This window comes from Thermobia domestica, chromosome 16, assembly GCF_964235325.1.
Source record: "Thermobia domestica chromosome 16, izTheDome1.hap1.1, whole genome shotgun sequence".
Taxonomy (NCBI): domain Eukaryota; kingdom Metazoa; phylum Arthropoda; class Insecta; order Zygentoma; family Lepismatidae; genus Thermobia; species Thermobia domestica.
In genome coordinates, this window is record NC_137469.1 from 69676010 (window position 1) to 69696368 (window position 20359).

At 33.5% G+C, this 20359-nt stretch overlaps 1 protein-coding gene across 5 annotated transcripts in view; it reads right to left on the reverse strand.

The window, feature by feature from the left end:
• Nucleotides 1-9555: 9555 nt before the first annotated feature.
• LOC145673137 (ferric reductase 1) overlaps nucleotides 9556-20359 on the reverse strand; it is a 209094-nt gene continuing 198290 nt past the window's right edge. For all 5 annotated transcript variants that reach the window (XM_081742547.1, XM_081742550.1, XM_081742545.1 and 2 more), the window contains 3 exons: nucleotides 20253-20359; nucleotides 18379-18495; nucleotides 9556-13135 (listed from right to left, as the gene is read on the reverse strand). The exon at nucleotides 20253-20359 is cut by the window's right edge and continues 6 nt beyond it. In XM_081742547.1, coding sequence (XP_081598673.1) covers nucleotides 13001-13135; nucleotides 18379-18495; nucleotides 20253-20359 — 359 coding nt within the window. In that variant the 3' untranslated portion in view covers nucleotides 9556-13000. The remainder of the gene's footprint in view (nucleotides 13136-18378; nucleotides 18496-20252) is intronic.

The window sequence follows — 20359 nt, forward strand, 5'->3', positions numbered from 1 at the left end:
GAATAAACTAACAATGTTGGCTTTCTTACGTTACAAATAACTAACAATAACTATCAATACATTACGAAATATATAGCTGGGCAAGCGAAGGGAGTCAGAAGCTCCGCAGGGCTCGTTTTGTTCCACCTTGACCCCATGATAATACGTCACACTCGGATGGTAAAACTTCAATGTAAATCTAACCTCAACTGTTTCCTTGACCAACTTAAAACACGAACCGCTCGGGAGAGTAATGCTCACGTTTTTTTGCGCGCTACTCTAGCCAGCTGTTTTACGCGCTATTCCAGCCAGTTGTTTTAAGTTGGTCACAAAATTTATATCATGGAGTACAAGGGGAACAAAACGAGCCCTATATCATGGAGTACAAGGGGAACAAAACGAGCCCTGCGGGGCTTCTAACCCTTTCCTATTTTACTACTACTAGGGTCTACTACTTATCTGCACAAAAGTAAGTAAATCACTTTTTTGAGTATAATTTTCATATTATTTAATTTAAAAAGTGTTATAAAAATGAAAAAATTTAAAAAAAAAAAAACACCTCGGGCCGAGTTTGAACTCACGCCAAAAGAGATTTTCGTTACTAGCATATAACGCTAGCCCACTCAGCCACGAAGACCGACAACACTAACCCTTTGTTTTTTGCTATTTCAATGCAACGTGGTAAGAAATGGATAACGCCAACCAATCAGAACTGTGTTTTTCGTTCCTACTTCCGGGAGCATTACTCTCCTGAGCTAGTCCTCTTAAAACAGTTGCGTAGGGTAGCGCGTGAAAGAAAAAAAAAGTTCCGAGGCATATTTGGGGATCCCAAGCGTTTCAGGTATCCTCTGATCTTATTGGCCGATACAGATAGGACATAAAGAGTCATGACTAGAGAACGGATTTTAAGGTGCAGCACCTTTTCTAAAAATGTAGTTGTTAAACAACTAAAGTTCAAAATATGTATTTCCGGGGCATAAAACGAACTGAAGTGAACGCACTTTGTTGCACCTTTTACGCGAATGTTGTACCTTTTTTTGCTAAGCTAAGAGAATTTCCCTTTTTTATGTACTTGTTTTAGCCTTCAGCACCTTTATTGTCCCTTTTTTTCCTATTTAAAAATAATTGGACAAAACAATATGTTTTATTTTCAATCTGGTTTACACATAATATTCCATAAATTTAGACGCAATCTTGACGGATTTGCTAGGGACAAATTTGAACCGAATTTGCAAAACAATCCGGACATAGAAACCTTTGCAACGTCAACTGAACTTCTTATCCATGTGCTTACAATATATGCATCACTGGTTTCCGTTGATGTCGAGCGAAGTTTCTCCGCATATAAGGGTCTCCTGACCCCCAAGAGGCAGAAACTAACATTCGAAAACATAGAAACGTTGTGCATAATTTTTATAACCAGTTTCTGAAAATCGAGCAGCATGTAACGGTTTCTCAAGCCACAATATTGCTAAATTAATGTTTTTTTTTTTAAATATTAAGTTGGTTTTAACCACAATTTTATTATAAGAATGTTGAATATTGTACACGTTTGAGATTAAATAAAACAATTTTGCAATTTATGTCAAATGTTTAAAGCTAAGATTTTAACAATATTTGCTGGTGTAATGAATAAAGAATGTTCACGTAACTGTATACTATAGCACTTAATAAAGTTTTCCTATTAGCACCTTTTTTTGCACCTTTTATTCCCTTTTTCCTACCACATTTTTGCATCTTAAAATCCGGTTCCTAGTCCTGACATACATATAGCAGAAAGCAAACGCCAGCTGCTGTCGGTTCTCGTAGCCAAGTGTGCTAGTGACCGTGGTAGTGATGAAAGTCGCATTTGGCATGCGTTCAAACCCGACCAAAATATATATATTTTTTTTTTAATTTTCAAAACACTTTCCTCTTTAAAATAAAAGTGCAGTTTTACTATACGGATCCATAGTATAGGTAGTAGTAGTAGTAAAAGTAGGAGTAGGAATAGTAGTAGGAACGGGTTAGAAGCCTCACAGGGGTTGGTTGGGTTCTGTTTTCGACATCAAATGGGCAAATTAAAGACTTGCCCAAACTTTTCTGTACATTTTACATGACCAACTTAAAACAGCTGGTAGGGTAGCGCGCGAATACTGAAACACTTGGGATCGACGAAAATGCGTGCAGATCGACAATGGAACTGCCATGTTTAACGGTCTGCTACACTCCAACGACTAACGCGAGAATAAGAGTGACACGTTGCATAGAAGTGTTGCAGACGACACTAATTCAGCACTGAATACTACAGGGTGTCCAATATACAATGCAACCCGGAGTTTGGAATAGTAGAATTTTTTAACCTGAAACGATACACAGATAATGGTTATACCAAAATGAAGCCTTGTTCATGCATATACAGGTATTTTTAAAATAGGAAACAACGATTAAAGTACACTAGGAACTACACAACAGCGGCGTAACTAAGGGCTCGGGGGCACCCCGCAGACCACGTGGAGTGGGGCCCCTTTTCTACGTCCTACTTCACGATTTGGGGCCCCATGGTGGCTTGCTTCCCTGCAATGCGGGGTCTGCGGGGCCCTTATTTACGCCCCTGATACACAGTGTTGCCAGATGTAACCGAAGGTAGAGATGCAAGGGCTCGAAAAAACGGCTTTTTAAGAAAAAACTGATTTTTTAAAAAAACTGCTTTTTTGGGGAAAAACACTGTTTTTTCTGCTTCGCTTTTTTGCTTGGGAAATTTTGGGCTTTTTTTTTTTTTGAAAATTTTTCTTTAAACTGATAAAGTAGAATTTGTTTCGCTTCTCTACAACACAAAACTCATTTAATTAGTGGTTGATGCAGATAATATGAAATCTCGAAAATAAACCATGAATTTCAAAAAGATTTTTTAAAATTCTTAACATATTTACATTATGAATTCCAAAAGATTAACTAATATATGTAATATTTTAACCTCTTATATACAATAGGTACTTTTAAAAAATGACACAAATAACTAGCAAAATTGTATGTAGCATTTATACTTCAAAATATCACACACCCTCTTTTTGAAGCAAAATAAAGAAAAACATGAGAGAAATCTGCACATCAAGAGCTTCGTTTCCGGGTGGTTCTGTACACTCTTGAAATTTTTCAGTTAAGTTTTAACTTTCATATACATTGTATAAATATTTCGAACGATTTTTTTTCACTGATTGATCACATACGTAATAATCTGTTACCACCTATCAGGTGCTTCGGATCTGCAAAGTCGGTAAAGCTCCAAATTCTGTAATGCACTGACTGTTCCTTAAGCTTGTTCAGAATCGGGAGAGTATCGAATTTTCTGTTTATGGATCATATACGTAATAGACGGTTGATCCGAGCGTATGGTTTCCTAGGCTGTAGAATATATAACCACCATCACGGTTTACCCAGTCCTGACGGTTTCTGAATTTTTAAAAAGAAAATTCAACATATCGTTACGAAACCATGGAATACATTTAAAAAGAGTGGAAGAATCAATCTTTGTTCCAATTCACAAGAAAGACGACAAAATCGATTGTAATAATTATTGAGACATTTCTCTTAACATTCTATTAATAAGATAGACCCCATACGCAGATGAAATTGGAGATTATCAGTGTGGATTTAGTCGAAATCGACCAGATATTTATCATTCGACAAATACTCGAAAAGAAATGGGAATATATTATCCAGTACATCAACTGTTTATTGATTGTAGAAAGGAGGGAAACATTGTACATTCTTACAGAATTTGGAATACCGAAAAAGCTAGATTTATTAAGTGTTTAAATGAATCCCAGAGTAAAGTTCGAGTGGAAAAATGCGAGCTTCCACGTTGAGATTGGCCTGAAACGAGGATATGTGTTATCGCCGTTATTATTCAGCTTTGTTCCGAAGTACGCTATAAGAAAAATCAAAGATAGGAACCAGGGCCTAGAGTTGAATGGTATTCACCAGGTTATAGTGTATGCTGATGATGTAAATCTGATAGGAGAACAATCGAAAGAAATGCAGAGGCCTTATTAAACGCTTGCAGGGACATGAGTAAATGCAGAGAAATGTAAATACAAGGAAGTTCACAAGGATCGTAATACGGCAAATTATGAATGCGTTAAAATATCAATTAATAGTTTCGACACAATGGATACTTTCAAATATCTTGGATCAGTATTACCAGACCAAAATCATACCTACAAAGAAATTAAATGTCGACTGAAATTAGGAAATTCTTATTATTCAGTTCAAAATATTTTGTCGTCGCGAATTCTGTCAAGAAATTTAACGCTTAAAATATATAAAATGATAACCATACCTTGTATGCCTTATGGTTGTGAAACATGGTCGCTTACGCTGAGGGAAGAACGCAGACTTAAATTATTTGAGAATAAAATTCTGAGACGAATATTTGGACCCAAGAGGAACGGGAATGGGGAATGGCGGAAACTTCATAAGGAGGAACTACATATAATTTATATGGTTTACCAAACATCATTAGAGTCATCAAGTCTAGGAGGCTCAGGTGGGCAGATAATGCAGCCAGATTGGAACAGAATAGGAACGCTTTCAAAGTTTTAACTGGAAATACAATCGGGAAACGCCCATTAGGAAAACCTAGGCCCAGATGGGAGGACAATAAGATGGATCTAGCAGAAATAGGAATACAGAGTAGAAACTGGATTGAATTGGATAAGGGCAGAAGTCAATGGAAAGCTTTTGTGGCCATAGAGAAAGAGAGAGAATACATTTAAGTTAAGTACAACTGCCCAACAAACATGAGTGAGTGGTTAGCTTTCGCGCTTCTATCGTGAAGTCCGGGATTCAACCCCGCATTCGACCATTTTGACAAAGGTTTTTCTTAATTCCATCTGTGAATGTAGAGATAGTGCGTGTACTGTGAGTTGGCCGACTTCCTTTCTTATTGTTTTTAAATCGTTATTATTACTAATTACCAGCAGTGATGGATTTGCGAAGAGGGTTAGGTGGGATGTCTTTCGGATTGAAGCCTCTACCCCGAAATTACGGAATTTCTGAAACAAACTAAATATTAGCTTTGCCTTTACTCAAACTTCAAGCTGTCCTCAAAAAATAAATTAGGAATTTTTAGAAAAACTAAGCATTAATAAGAAAAGCCCCTCCCAAAATACTTTTCTAAACCCGCCACTGATTATCAGTATAAAATGGTCTTCAAGGTTGTATCTGAAAGATTATAGCTGAATATACAAACGAAACACTGGCGTCTGTGGCATATAAACTTTGGGGGGGAAGGGCATCAAAGAAAGTGATTTAAATGGTACTACCTAGCCTGTTACAATTGTTTCACAGCCTGAATATTATATTCCAAATTAATGTAATTATTATTATTTATATGTTATTCTGTCGTTAGTAAATAAATTAAGTTAGAATAAAATATTGAATATTTTGCACTTCAAAATATTGGAGGTGACGTGTCCCCCTTGTCCCCCCGCCAGAGACGCCCGTGAAACGAAACGAAATATTTGTTATGCCTATACTCATAAACCTAAGTTCTTCTTAAATAAAAGTTAGGAATGTTTAGAAAAAACAAACATTATTCAGAAAAACCCCTTCCAAATATTTTTCTAAATCCGATTCTGATTATTTCTATTAAATGGTATTGAAGGTTGTGCCCGGAAGATTATTGTTAAATCATTGCACAGCTACAGTATAACGGAAATGTGGAAGTACGCTCTGATGGATATATTGAATAGCATAAGTTTAATTATGTGCTAGAAGCTAGAGTACTAAGCTCTAAGAAGTGAAACACGGATAACTAAAAAGAAATGATCTAGAGAAGAAAAAAATGTCGATAATTCAGAAGTTAAAATAAAGTTAAATAGCCTCTAAAATTGCCCTGAAATACTACGTACTTTATGTTTACTTTAATTCATAAAACATGTGCTCCATCCATCATGATGGTGAATTCCAGAGCGAAATATGGCATTTAGGTCATGGAATCTTATTTAACTTTAGAGTATACTATAAGAAAGCTATTTAAACAAAAAAATCATGAAAATGAAAAAAGCCAAAATTTCCAAAATTCTCGTTTTCCAAAAAAGCCGGCTTTTTTTGCATCTCTACGAAAGAGGATGAATTTTGATATAAAAATACATTGGGTCAGCCACTATTCACCTCAGTCACCCTGAAAATTATGAATTTGACACTAATGTCGGTAGTTTTCGATTTGTTTTTACATGTCATGTCCTTTCCATCCCTATTTCGATGTGACAAAAGTCACAAGTTAGGGCATGGTCTGCTCATGTTCCAAACATCAAATTTGATGCAGCGATCTAGGGAGAGTTGGCTGCCAAACATTGTTACGTTCATTTTTATTTGTCTACAAAACGCTCCCTGTCCCAATTAAAACAGAAATTTTCAAAAAACCTGGAATATGTATCATCTTATTTTTAACGAAGTGTTTATATACCGAGTTTCCTCTAACTTATTGGGCTTGTGAGATACTGTATTTTTGTCAAATTTTTGAAGCCCGACACCACACTTACAATAAGTTCTTCCGGTAAACTAATTTAATAAAAACCTATGTTACGCCAGGCTCCACTCATGTATGAAAAATCAAAACTATATAGAAGTAGTTAAACATCAAACATTTTTGTATATATATATATATATATATATATATATATATATATATATATATATATATATATATATATATATATATATATATATATATATATATATATATATATATATATATATATATATCTCTGGATTGTTTTAAGTTCTCTTAAAATTATTTAGGTTATTTATTCAGTCTTAAATGAATATCCTGCAATCAATTTTTGACTCTTCCTTAATTTTAAAATATTATGTGATCTCCAAGCCTGAGCGTGTATATTTTATTGTATAATATTTTCCTAGACTTACAACAAATGAATTTCTAGTTCAATGTTCAACGGTTAGCCCTTTATACTGAAAGATTATTAATAGAAGTGGATTTTGTGAAAGAACCAAATGGAATGAGCAGCGGCGTATTTACAATTTTGTTTCGGGGGGGGGGGCGCTTTGCTTGGAAATGTGAAAATTCTGCAATATTTCATTTACTTTACTATAGTAAGATTTCGGGATGCTTAAGCCCGGAACCCCCCCCCCTTAAATATGCCACTGAGAATGAGAATGTGTAAAAAGACTAAAGAACTCCGTAAAATAAACGGACACTATATTATCCACCACAAGCCCATTTGGCCTCCAAGGAATACCTCGCACTACATGGGAGCACTCAAACTTACAACAGCTCATTAAAAATTTTCCGGAAGGATAAAAAAAATAAAATAAAAACTGCTCTGAAAGGGTGCAAAAACACGTGTGGAAGGGAAAAACACGGAAAAGCACTTTTTCGTCAAGAGCACCATATAAAGGTCTGGAACCAGCCCTGAACTACTCTGCCAGGTGAAAATATTGTATTGTCATTAGGTGTGTGTGTGTGTGTACAAAATTTCACAGCTCTAGTTAGTGCGGAAGTGCGTAAAATTAGCTCTAGTTAGTGGGGAAGGGCGAAAAAGTAGCTCCAGTTAGTATGGAAGTGTGTAAAAGTAAGCTTTAGTTAGTGTAGAAGTGCGTAAAAATTAGCTCTAGTTAGTGTGGAAGTGCGTAAAAATTAGCTCTAGTTAGTATGAAAGTGCGTAAAACTTAAGTTGCAAGAGTTGATCCACACAAATAGGAAAATACCCTAATGAACGCACTGTCAAAGAAAAAAAAAATCAGTACAATTTAATTTTTTTTATTCATCCAATTCATAGAAACTTTGCATCAAATTGAGTAACAAAAACTAGAGTAGTTTATAAAAATTACATCGCCGTATTTCTATGACAAACTTATACATTTACAAATACGACATTTTACAAGTACAAAAAACAGCACGCGCACTCACACTTTTTAAGTACAAAGAACAAATCCATGTGTTATTTTACTTTTTTTTTTTTTTTAGTTGACGTGTTGATACTAACTTGTTTAATATATACATTCAAAATACGAATCACAAGTACTGTATTTGTCCACAAAATTGTACTGTAAAATCAAATAATTACTTTGCACAGTAATTAGATACAAAATATATTATATTTCTTCAACATTAGTAATACAAAGTTACGATGAAAAATTTCACATAAATAAAAATATCCTTCAAATGTTTACTTCACAAGCACATTTAAAAGTTTTTCTCCGTCACAGAAAAAAAGCGTGAAATAAAAATTATTTCACTATCATAAGTGCCCTTTGTTTCACTTTTGTTTTATATATAGCAAACCCTTCATTTAACGGAATTAATTGGGGTGGAATGGGTTCCGTAAAATCAGAGGTCTACTGAACCGTCAATTGTGTTATGAACAATATTTAAAATAGGATATAACACTTGAAATTTTTCTATATGATGTAAATGTAAAATATTTAATGTACATATCATTTTAGTAACTCTACAGATATGCGTATTATAAGGATGAGACGGACTACGCTTCAGTAGATTTCCCGTTGAATGTTATTTCCTGATCACTAACTACTGCCATATCAAAATCGCATCTGTCGGCCACGTCTTTTCAAAATCGGCTCGAAGATTTTACTTCAACATTTTTTTTCTTTCTTTCAATTATATTAGTGCTTCAAATTCTGTCCATTAAATCCGAAGTCCGTTGATTTAAGATCTGTTAAACCGAAGGTTTATTATGTATAAATAAAATACAGAAGTGAAATAATGTAACTCGATTAAAACACTTTTAGAATCAGACCTCCGTGATTGTTTCTACACATGGCATAAAATTTTACATTAAATTACTTAAATTATGAAAGAATCCTGTTGTTTCTAAAGGACATGTTAACAGATCAAGTAACAGGAACATTTATTCTGACTTTAAAATAATATGCAAATTGTAGACGCAACGAGTATCATCAGTAGTGTTTATTAACTATAAACGATTTTTTAAAAAAGGATGTTCAAGAAAAAATAGAGTAAAAAATAAATCAACTGATTAATAATAATATAGTTCCTGCAAGAAACAAGTCTTAACCCCTTTGGTGACTGAACAGATTATTTAGTGTTCACGAAACTGGCCAAAGCACAGATTGCAACATGACCAATACTTTTCCTTCAGTTAACGCCAAATATGCATTTCTTTTCCTTGTTTCTTACGCAGTCCTAAATTATGTCTCATCCTGTACTTTATGTTCTAAAACTTATTTTCGAAAGAAACCACTTGTTTTACCTACTGCTTTCACGCTTAGAATTACATTTTGGGTGTAAAATATTTGTTAGTCCATTACAAAAGTGGAAGCAGCATCAAGCAATGTTTATATATCAAAATCTTATTACGCATACTTCGAATGTTGCACACCATAATGTTCATTCGGTACGCTTGACGTCATCACGGTATTACTAATATTTACTCTCGCATTACAGGAATAATAGCCTAATTCAACAAAAGTGAAAGCAAATCCGTATTTTAGAAGCTCTCTAATAATACTAACTACGAAAATTAAATTCATCACGTGGATTTGTACCGCTTAGTTGATTTTCAACGTGAAGAATTTTTTTTAAAAAAAAAACTTCTTTATCTGAACAATACATGAACATTACAACTGGAATGCTATTTATTATACCGGGTATTCAGAAAGTAACTATGCAGTGCCATGTTATATAACGTCTGCAAGAACATGCAGAAACGTGTGCAACTGTGTCTTCAAGTGCAAGGGGATCACTTCCAGCATCTCTTATAACTTCCATGACATTAAAGTTTAGCTTCGAGTTAATTTCAGTTGTTTAAAGTGGTTTATGGAAAATAAAATACGGCAAGTTATGAACTGCATAGTTACTTTCTGAACACACTGCAGTATCAAAGCGTAGTAATCTATATTTCACATTAATAGTGCTACATAAAAAATTACTATCTTTCACATACTAAGATCCGTACTCAAATATACTTATAAATAAATCACATTACACTCTTAGTGTCAATATTTTGTGTATGTTATGTACAATTTACAAAGAACAGCGTGCGCACATGAAGAAAGAAAAAAAAAAAAACAGCGATTATCTAGGAGACAGAGTGCTATTAAATACAAAAGATCATCAATGAGGAACACAGACATTATGGTGAAATTAAGGCAGAACATTAACAGAAAGAATAAAACAGACCGAAAACTTCACTTAATTCAATAGTGTTATCCCTACGTAGTAAAATGTGTAAAGTACATTTTACTGTACAAAATATAACCTATACAAAACTAATTCCTTCCCAACGCATTGAATACAAGTTTTGAAAGAAACGTATTTACTAAGGGTAGTTAAAGCAACTAAGGGTAATAGTGAAGAAAGTCTATTTTCTTGAGTTTCTATTTTCTCTTGCAAGTATAACTATGTAACAAGATGCAGAAATGAATCACTCTTACTACTAATTTGAGATTAAGTACAATGCAGAATTACGCGAAGTGCTCAAAGGAACTTGGTTCAAAATATGTTATTTTTAGACATTTATAGTAAAAAAATGTATATGCCATTTAGTGTTACGTAATTAGAGCGGAAGCCGAAGTCCTTACTGGTATTTGATACACATTTTTAAGATCAAAGCTATACAATTGGAAGCTGTACACAGAAAAGTACAAAACTAATTCGTTAGCCCTTAAAAAAAAATTGCTGCATCAGGATGAGCTCTGACTACTTTCTTAAAGCTGTCAGCAGTGTGAAACTACTAAGAGGCAGTGTGTATCGGATGCCATGGACTGGACTACATGTAATTATTTGCAACTAAAGATGCGCAAGACCTAACATTAATTTTGTTCTCACGTTTTATGTTCATAATCTTTGACATTTAAAAACATATTACTTAATTTTTTTTTCTCTTAACTATACGTACAGACGCCAGGAAAAGTATATACCTCCTAAACGAAATAAACGCAACTTCACGTAGATACTTTCGCCTACGCAGTAATCGTTACACTATGTTCTAGTCTTACACTTGTGTTTCCTTGTTTAAGACACAATAAACAGGCCCTCCACTAGGTGTATAGTCAAGTACATTACAGTATGAGTACATATATACACAATATATCAATACTTTATTCCTTTTAAGCACAGTGAGACTCATAAAAACAAGTTAGAAAGAAATTGCTTATCTTACAGCATTGTTGTCCATATTTTGTGCCAGGTTCCAGTGAACGTTACCATCTTTATGAGTAAACAAATCCTTTTCATATCCCAAATTCGCGTCTACATGTGAGAACGGAATTAACAACACTGATTTCCAATGTGCATTATCATGAATCTAAAGTAAGGCACTTTTTCCTTATTTTTCGCAGTTCTTTTTATATAACACTGTGGTAGAATCATCACATTTAAATAGACATTATCACAAGTGATGTACTTATAGTTCGAGAATTGAATGGAAGTAAATAGTATACTCAGATTGAACATGGAGTAATGATTTCGCACATTCTACAGGGTAGTGCCCATAATTTATAACTGAAATGAAGATTCTGACAATTATGAATTAGAAATCTGGAAAAATAGTTGCATAATGATTGCTAGCTGACAGAAGTGGCATCGTTTTGATACAAAATACAGACAACAACGAAGTAATAAGCACAACTAACTTAACAGCGTGCGTCAATTGGCTCGGACTTACTAAAGAAGAAAAATGTTGAAATATTCATATGAGGCATTTTTCCTTCTATTTTCAATCCCTTACTATACCTCCCCACCCACATTTGTTCTTACGTCAGAACCTTAGGATCGATTAATCCAATTTGTTGACAGCTTTCTTCGACCTATAATTTAGAAAGAATCTACCTTCCCCATGTTTGGAAAACCGAACTCGTATGAACCATTTCATTCCGAAATTACCATTAAAAGGAAAGTATATAATTTCGGTATGCACTTTTCCTGAAGTCTTCCGACTCGAAGCGTCAAAAATTTTCAAAAAATCGTGAACATAACGAGTTTATGTGTATTATGAAGCCATAAATTTGATGTATTAGATTGGGACACTTAACATAGTTGTTTAAGTAAACAAATTCCAAGTTATTTTATATGAATTCAATTTTTACTGTAGGAGCAAAGTGTTTAAATTTACATCACGTACAAATGATTACATTCATTTTTCTAAGGGGTAGCATATTTATGCCAAAAGAAATACGTAAAGAACATCGGACTATCATGAAATACTCTTGTTCTTATGGTTATGACAATGTAAGTTATATTTGGGATAGAATTATAACTATATATATTAATCACCAGAAAATATGGGTATGCACACTCCCTACTACATATTCTTGTCTCTAACATAGAAACGAGTAGGCCATTTAAAATTCAGTTTTCTTTAACGCAAAGAGAACGCAATTTGCTAGCAACTGTTTTCCAATTGGTCGACTATTTCGAATTGACTAACACTTCAAGTAGGTGTGTATACCCATTTTTGCTGACTATTTTACTTTCTATTAAAAAAAAAAGTTTACAAATATAAAATCAAATATTATTCTCTATGGGATTTTTATAACAAAATTCACAACTCTTGCTTATTCATCTGAGGTATAGGCCTATCAAACACACACACCATTTCCTTCACAGTGATTCACCTTTAATCTATACATCTCTTGTTACAACTTTTCCCTCACACGTCTAGAAAAAGAAATACAAAAACAATGACTATTTCTGTTCCTTAAACTCAAAACAGTTCTACAAATGCATTCACTGTAAGATATATAACTGTATATAAACAGTTTTATTTATTTTTTATAAAAAAATCCACAACTCTGAAACAGTATTTGCACGTACATCGGTCAAAGTGTTGCTGTTCCACAATACATGCATGCAAGATACACACACACACACTGACACAATCACATACACACGCACGCATATATCTATATATATACACAAACAAATCAAGATAAATTCATGCAACATTCGGGCACGCATCAAGTTTGTCTTCTTTCTTCGTATTTTCCTTATTCCATGGCAAAGTTTTAGTTAGTTTCCAAAAATTCCATTTTTTCAGTTCCCAAAGGATCTCTTGAGTCTTTCCCAATGCTCTTCTACAGGAAGCACCGCAATCACTATTAAGGCAGCAGTGAGAAGAATGATAATAAATATGTAGAAACCAAGAAGCCCTTTCCGCAGAGAAGCATACTGAAAATGAAAAGTAAAAAAAACGTGTAATTATTTCACTTCCATTGATAATATGGTATTAAGTAAACTAAATTGTAAGAATATATACCTAGGTAATAAATTTTTAGACTGCCAAATTATACTACTCAGCCAGTCTTATAGAACGGCTATGTAAGTATGTGTAGATAGATATCACCAACAACTATAAAAGTAACCGAGATTCGATTGTTTTTTTAAATCAAATCTGCATCCCAAGAAAAGATTTCATATCCCGTTAACGCTCTATTCAAACCGGAAGTAGTAGGGATCAATCATTTCCTGTTTCAACGTTGATCGCCATATAAAAAAAACTAATAAACAGTGACTTTTTTAATCTATTCAGTCTCAAGTATAGGCTCCATCTCCTCTGTTAACTCTTTACTCAAACCGGAAGTGGTATAAATTATTACCATTTCCAGTTTCCATATTTATTTATGCAGAACAAAAACATGAAATGAAATTTTTGAGTTTTACGTCCCACGGTTATGCCGGTTAGGTTAAAGGAGACGGTGATGAGTAATGAATGAAATGGTGGAATGAAGAAAGTGGGAGGAAACGGGAGAACCCCGAGAAAACCTACGCACACTGTGTTTATCCACCACAAAGTTCACTTGGCGGGAGCAGGGTTTGAACCCGAGACCCCTAGCACCAGAGGTGAACGCTCTACCACTGAGCCACCGCGGCCCTTATGCAGAACAAAATCAGTAACAGATGGCAAGAATTACTTTCTGATAGTCTTCATCTGAAGAATAACTTTCTTCTCAGACTATTCTTTTTATTACAACTAGAAGTTATCAACCTGCTAGTTCCAGTTTCAACATCGAATTCGCAGTTCAGAAGTCTACCATAGTTTCACAACGTTAAACTAATCTCATTTGTTTCATTAACATTTCTAGTGCATTTTATTTTTTCCAGTGTCAAACAGAGGTCTTCATCTGGGCTGAAAACTCAAACTGCGTCTTGTAACCAGATATCTCAATTTACCGGGCCCTTTTAACTCTGATCCTTTTGTCATGAGGCCATTTTGACCCGGACCCTTTTGACGCGCGGTAGTTTTGACTTGGGTCTTTCTGTTCTCGCCCTTTTGTCCAGGCCTTTCTGACAGAATCCATTCAAATAATAATAAATAACAAACCCAAATTAGATCCTTATGGGACACCAGAAGAAATACTATACATAGATGATTTACACCCCATATACCGAAACACAAATTTACGATGAAACAGACAAAAGGCAAATCAAAGTATTAAAAACTTAGGAATATTAAAAAGACGAAGTTTTTTTGAGAAAATAATAATAATAATAATAATAATAATAATAATAATAATAATAATACAGAGTTGCTCTTTTATTTGATGTATTATTTATAATTTTAAGTTAATTGTAATAAATATTACAAAGCCTTAAAACTCTGATTTTCATTTTGAAACACCCTATATTTTGGGTAACATAAGATGGAGGAAAGAAAAGAACAAAATAGTCCCTACTATAACTCAAACTTCTTCCTAAAATAGGATGACCAGATATCCCGCTTCTGATGGAATTGTTCCCTTTTTCAGGAAGTCGTCCGATATTCCAAGAAAAATCCAAATGGGACGCAAAATGTCCCTTAAAAAATGAAGCATCCTGTGTTTGACTCAATTACCTAGTATAATCACAACGTGCTATTTTAAACATTTCTTGTATGGAGTTCTGCACTTTCCTAAACGAAAGTTCAACTATTCTACAAGAAATTTAGTCATAAAAAAAAAAATAATAATAATAATAATAATAATAATAATAATAATAATAATAATAATAATAATAATAATAATAATAATAATAATAATAATAATAATAATAATAATAATAATAATAATAATAATAATAATAATAATAATAATAATAATAATAATAATAATAATAATAATAATAATAATAATAATAATAATAATAATAATAATAATAATAATAATAATAATAATAATAATAATAATAATAATAATAATAATAATAATAATAATAATAATAATAATAATAATAATAATAATAATAATAATAATAATAATAATAATAATAATAATAATAATAATAATAATAATAATAATAATAATAATAATAATAATAATAATAATAATAATAATAATAATAATAATAATAATAATACACTTTTGAAGAGACAACCCATGCCCTTAATCCTGGTTGATGTTAAATGTTAAAAAGCAATGTTAAAAGTCATCGTTAGATAAATAAAATATCTGGTTATTTTGAAAAGCTAGAGACTTCTTTCTCATTGGCATGAATGATATCACAATAACGATACCTGGAAATACTATCAAAATTATGTCAATTTAGCAAATGTTCCCGTTTCCTTTTTTTTTCTTTCTTTTCTTTTTTTCCTGATTCTCTAAATTTGATCACCTTATCCTAAAATCCTTGCATTTCTCTATATTCCTCTTCAAATTCTAAAAGCCAAGTCAGTCACACAATTTCACTTCAATATAATTATTTTGCATTTTGGATATAAAGAATTTCTCTCTAATTTTTGCGCCATATGTTGTAGAAGTCAACAGGAGTACACGTATAACCTTTACTTAACTGAAAGTCCTACGAAGTTCACATCTGAACATGATTTTTCATTAAATGAAACGACATGAGTTCTTTAGTTTAAGTCCTTCAAATATGCAGTTTATTTTTAAGGAGACATAAATGAAAATGAATGACTGTGATAATGAAATTTAAAAATAAATAAATAAATAAAATAAAAAAAATAGAAGAAAATGTTGGGAAAACTTAAGGATACTATTATGGCTACCCTAAGCTCACTTTTTTTTGGAAGGACGAACTACGAATCCGTTATACCTAAAGTAAGCTGATTTTAGACGTCCAACCTATGTTATATACACATAAGTGTCGGAAAGTTATTAGAACGGCTATGTCCGTCCATTTGTCCGTCTATCGACTGGTATCACAGCAAAAACGGTGAGAGAATCGATAATCGATTTTCTGCACTCGATTCAGCGTTCCAAAAATAGGTTCGATCTCCCTTGACCCTCTATTTAAACCGGAAGTGGTTCAACTTAATTTCCAGTTTCAACGTTTATAGACATTGATCAAAAACCGTAATAGACAGCGACAAGTGGTATCTTGCAATCGATTCAACACCTCAAGAGAACATACCACCAGCAATACAAAAACCGGAAATAGTTAAAGTTTACCAGTACTTCCGGTTTCAATACCCATTTCCATCAAGAAAAAAGTTGAGAGATCGAAAAGAGTTTGTTTATACTGTATATACACAGATTCAGAGTCCAAGAATGAGTTTCGTCTATATTTTCATCAATCTATTCAAACCGGAAGTGATGATAACCTACGATTTTGGAACTACAACACTGATCGCACAAAATTGAAATAGAGAAACATTTGTTATATGGATTCAGTCCACAAGAGTATGTTTCCCTTCTGATTCTATTTTTCTCTATTGTAACCGGGAATGATAGACATCAATTAGCACTTGCGGTTTCAATATTAATTTCCATATAGTAAGAACACTGGGAGAGAGAGTAATCGCTTTCTAATACGGATTCAGTGACAGAGGAACACGTTCTATCTTTGATCTTATTCCTCTATTGGAAAAAGCTATTACATATTTACTTCTTCTAGTTTCAGTATTGAATTGCTTTGAGCTGAATCTAAACTAGCTTGTTTCCATTATTTTCTTAGGGAAATCAATTGATCTAACAGTTTCATGAGAAGCTTAGTTTATACTTTCAGGATTTCTCTCCCCCTTTTCCCTTCCTCATTAATACTCCATTTAAAAAAAATGGAAGACTTTCTAGAGAGAGATTAGAGTTACATTACCGATCTGTCTTATTCATAAACAACATCCTTAGCATTTTACGGCTGTCTCGCTTTTTTACGTGATTTAATACACATTGTAGAGATCACTGTCATACTTTTTTTTGTTCACTAACATACACAGAACATCTAACACGCCAACGTATGTGTACGTATATCACACTCATTTAAGTTAAATTAGGCTTTGTCTCTTTTTTTCCTTCCCCTCTCTCTCTCTCGTTAACCATCCAGTGCTGATATTTCCTGAATGAAAGAGGGCAAATTCCTGTTATTTCGTATTTCCTCTCTCACAGTTAAAAAAAAAAAACTCAAGGAGACACGAACAATTTACGTGGTTCTATAAAGTTATAAAAATTTCTAAAGTTGAAAATGAAGGGAAATTTTTAATTTAACGTTCCACGACTACTCCTTTAAGCTAAAATGGACGATTAACAGAGATGAATGATTACGAAAGAATTGGGGAATGAGAAGGTGGGTGGAAACGGAAGAACTCATAGAAAACCCATGAGTACAATATTGTCCACCACGAACTCTTATGGCCTAACGTCGAACCACGGACTCCTCGCGTCGCAGGTGACCACTAAGTCACCATGACTCCCAAATTCCTCTAAATTATTTACAATCAAAGTTTTATTTGTATAGTATACCCTGGGTATACAATGTGTACCCAATCCTTCAAAATTTATTTTGGAAATATATTCGGCGATGGTAATAGATAATAGCGATTCGGTCAGAACCACTAAATAAGTTATACAAAATGTTTACATGAATTCTGTCTTGTCCCCCACACAGGCTAATCTTCACATTTTCTTGTCCTGTCCCTATATCTATTAAGTCTACATCCATCCTCTGCGTACATTGAGTTACATCAAACTGCTAGAGAGAACTAATCAACATTGCGTGATTTTATTACTTGTGTATTCTAAAGCGAAACTTAAAGCTCTAACGACAGAACATCCCTTTGCTTCAAACCACTACGAATTAGGAAAGAAGTAGTTTTCTTCCTACTCGTACTCTAGACTGAACTATAAGATTAGAATTAAGTTTTCTTCTTTGATCTATGAGATTAGAATTAAGAATTCTTCATACTCAAATTTTATTCTCTGATCTATGAGATTATGCAGAACTAAGTTTTCTTTCTACTCGTACTCTATTCTCTGAACCATGGGATTAGAATTAAGTTCCTTCTACTCTCACCCTATTCTCGGAATTCTGAGATTAGAATTAAGTGTTCATACTCTTAAACTAAATTAGGATATATTAGAGTTCATTTTCTTCTTACTCATCTTCTATTCACTTAATTATAAAATTATAAGGTTTTCTTCCTACTCGTACTTAGTCTCTAAACTATGAGATTAGAATTAGGAGAAAAACCATAGTTTACTTACAGGAGCATCTCTCTTCCTCTCTGAGGTATGCAACGGGCTGCGACTTGAGTTCATCTCTTTCATTGGGAAAGAATTCACTCGACTGTTGCTCTGGCGTTCGCTTAAACAACCAGCAATCTGAAACAAAAGAGCAGAAATTTTTGTATAGCAGGTAAATAAGCACTTTAAAAGAACCATTAGTGGTATTCTTTTCATTATTAAACAGTAGTACAAAAAGAATATAACCAAGCTGTCCCGGGTTCGATTCCCGATGGGGACACTTCAAAAAGGTGTGAAAGCTTTTCCAGGCCAGCCATTCTGAGTGAGCATTTCCTCATTCACACCAGGCAAATGCCGAGATGGTGCCTAAAAATGGTCCCAGGCCGCTTCCTTCCTTCCCCAATCTCACGGCTAGTGTGATCGCCGAGAGACGTCATCCTTCATACGTGAAGTGCTTAGGTTATAGATGACAGTAATTACCCAAAATACACTTTCTAATTTCAAAAAGAATTATAATAAGTTAAAAGAACTCTATGAATTGTATAGAAAAAAAAAATTCGAATGCAATTTAATTATACTACATTTATTTATTTATTTAACAATCATCAGATACAGCTCAGAGGCCATTTTACACTTGATATTTAACAACAACAATGGAAAGGATTTGGGAGGGTATCGGCCAGGGCATATTTAGTAGGTACCATCCGGCATTTGCCTGGAAGGACTGAGGAAAACCCTGGAAAACCGCAGTCAGGATGGTCGGCAGCGGGAATCGAACCCACGACCTTTCGAATGCGAAGCCAACGCTCTACCACTTGAGCTACTTCGCTCGGTTAAGATTGTTTCATAGATTATTTTAACATGTGTGTCGTAATGTAAGGCACTTGATGAATAGTCTTATAAGTGAACTCAAAAGGCGCTCACTTTACTCTTCTCTGTGATGTTACAGATTCATTAAAAAGAAACATCATTAATCGTCGAGTTTTCGCTGATTATACTATCAACATAGCCAAGACATTGCTGTAGTGGGAGCAAGATTGATGGGAATTAATTATGTAGTTAATAACTGGGTACACTAATACATTACCACTTGTAATCATAAATATCTGAGGCGTCTAACAGTGTGAGAATCTACAATCATGGCCATAGATATTTCAGTTTACACGTACTAATATATTAGTGTACGTAGTTATCTGTATAATCAATTCCTATCCATTCTGCCTTCACTACAACTATGTCTTGACAATGCTCAGAGAATAATCAGTGAAAACTCGACGATTAATTACTTTTAAAATTAATTCTTAACACGATAGAAAAAAGTAAGGTAGTATGAAGATTTCTAGTAATCTTGAAAAACATATAATTAAATCTACACACTTTTTCATTTGGTATTTTCTTAATAATTAAACTTCTTGCATTCCATGTGAAGAATAAGTAATCTCAAATACGCTGGATGAATTTCAAATTTGTACGAAGAATTATCTGTATCCAGTTAAATCTTTCTCTTGAAGTTTCTTTTAGAAGAATGGAGGCGGAGATACATTATAATGATAACTGAGTGTACAAAAACTGCTGTAATTGATTCGACATAGCAAAAAAAGTTCTTTTTTGGTTAACATTTTATGTGAAAACTCATCCTGAAAAAGTAAATTTATATATTTAATGGTGACAGATATTCGTGTTATCTATTTTCCATGCTTATGTCAACTTTTTTCCAATTTAGATTCCCAATCTCATATCAATCGAAAACAAACCAGAACTTTTTTCTTTTCTTTTACATGATAGAGCTGAAAATTTCTGGAAATTCTCGAACTCAAAAATTCGACGTTGCTCTGACCTCCCCCCAGCCTTTCCCTCAATAAATTAATAGTCCAGTACTATACATTAATACTTACTGATAAAATGAGATGCATGACGACGTGGAATGCCACATATGCTACCAGTACCCAGTCTGTCCACCAAGGAAGGTTAGCTTTTGTCAACTTCACAGCGAAAAATATAG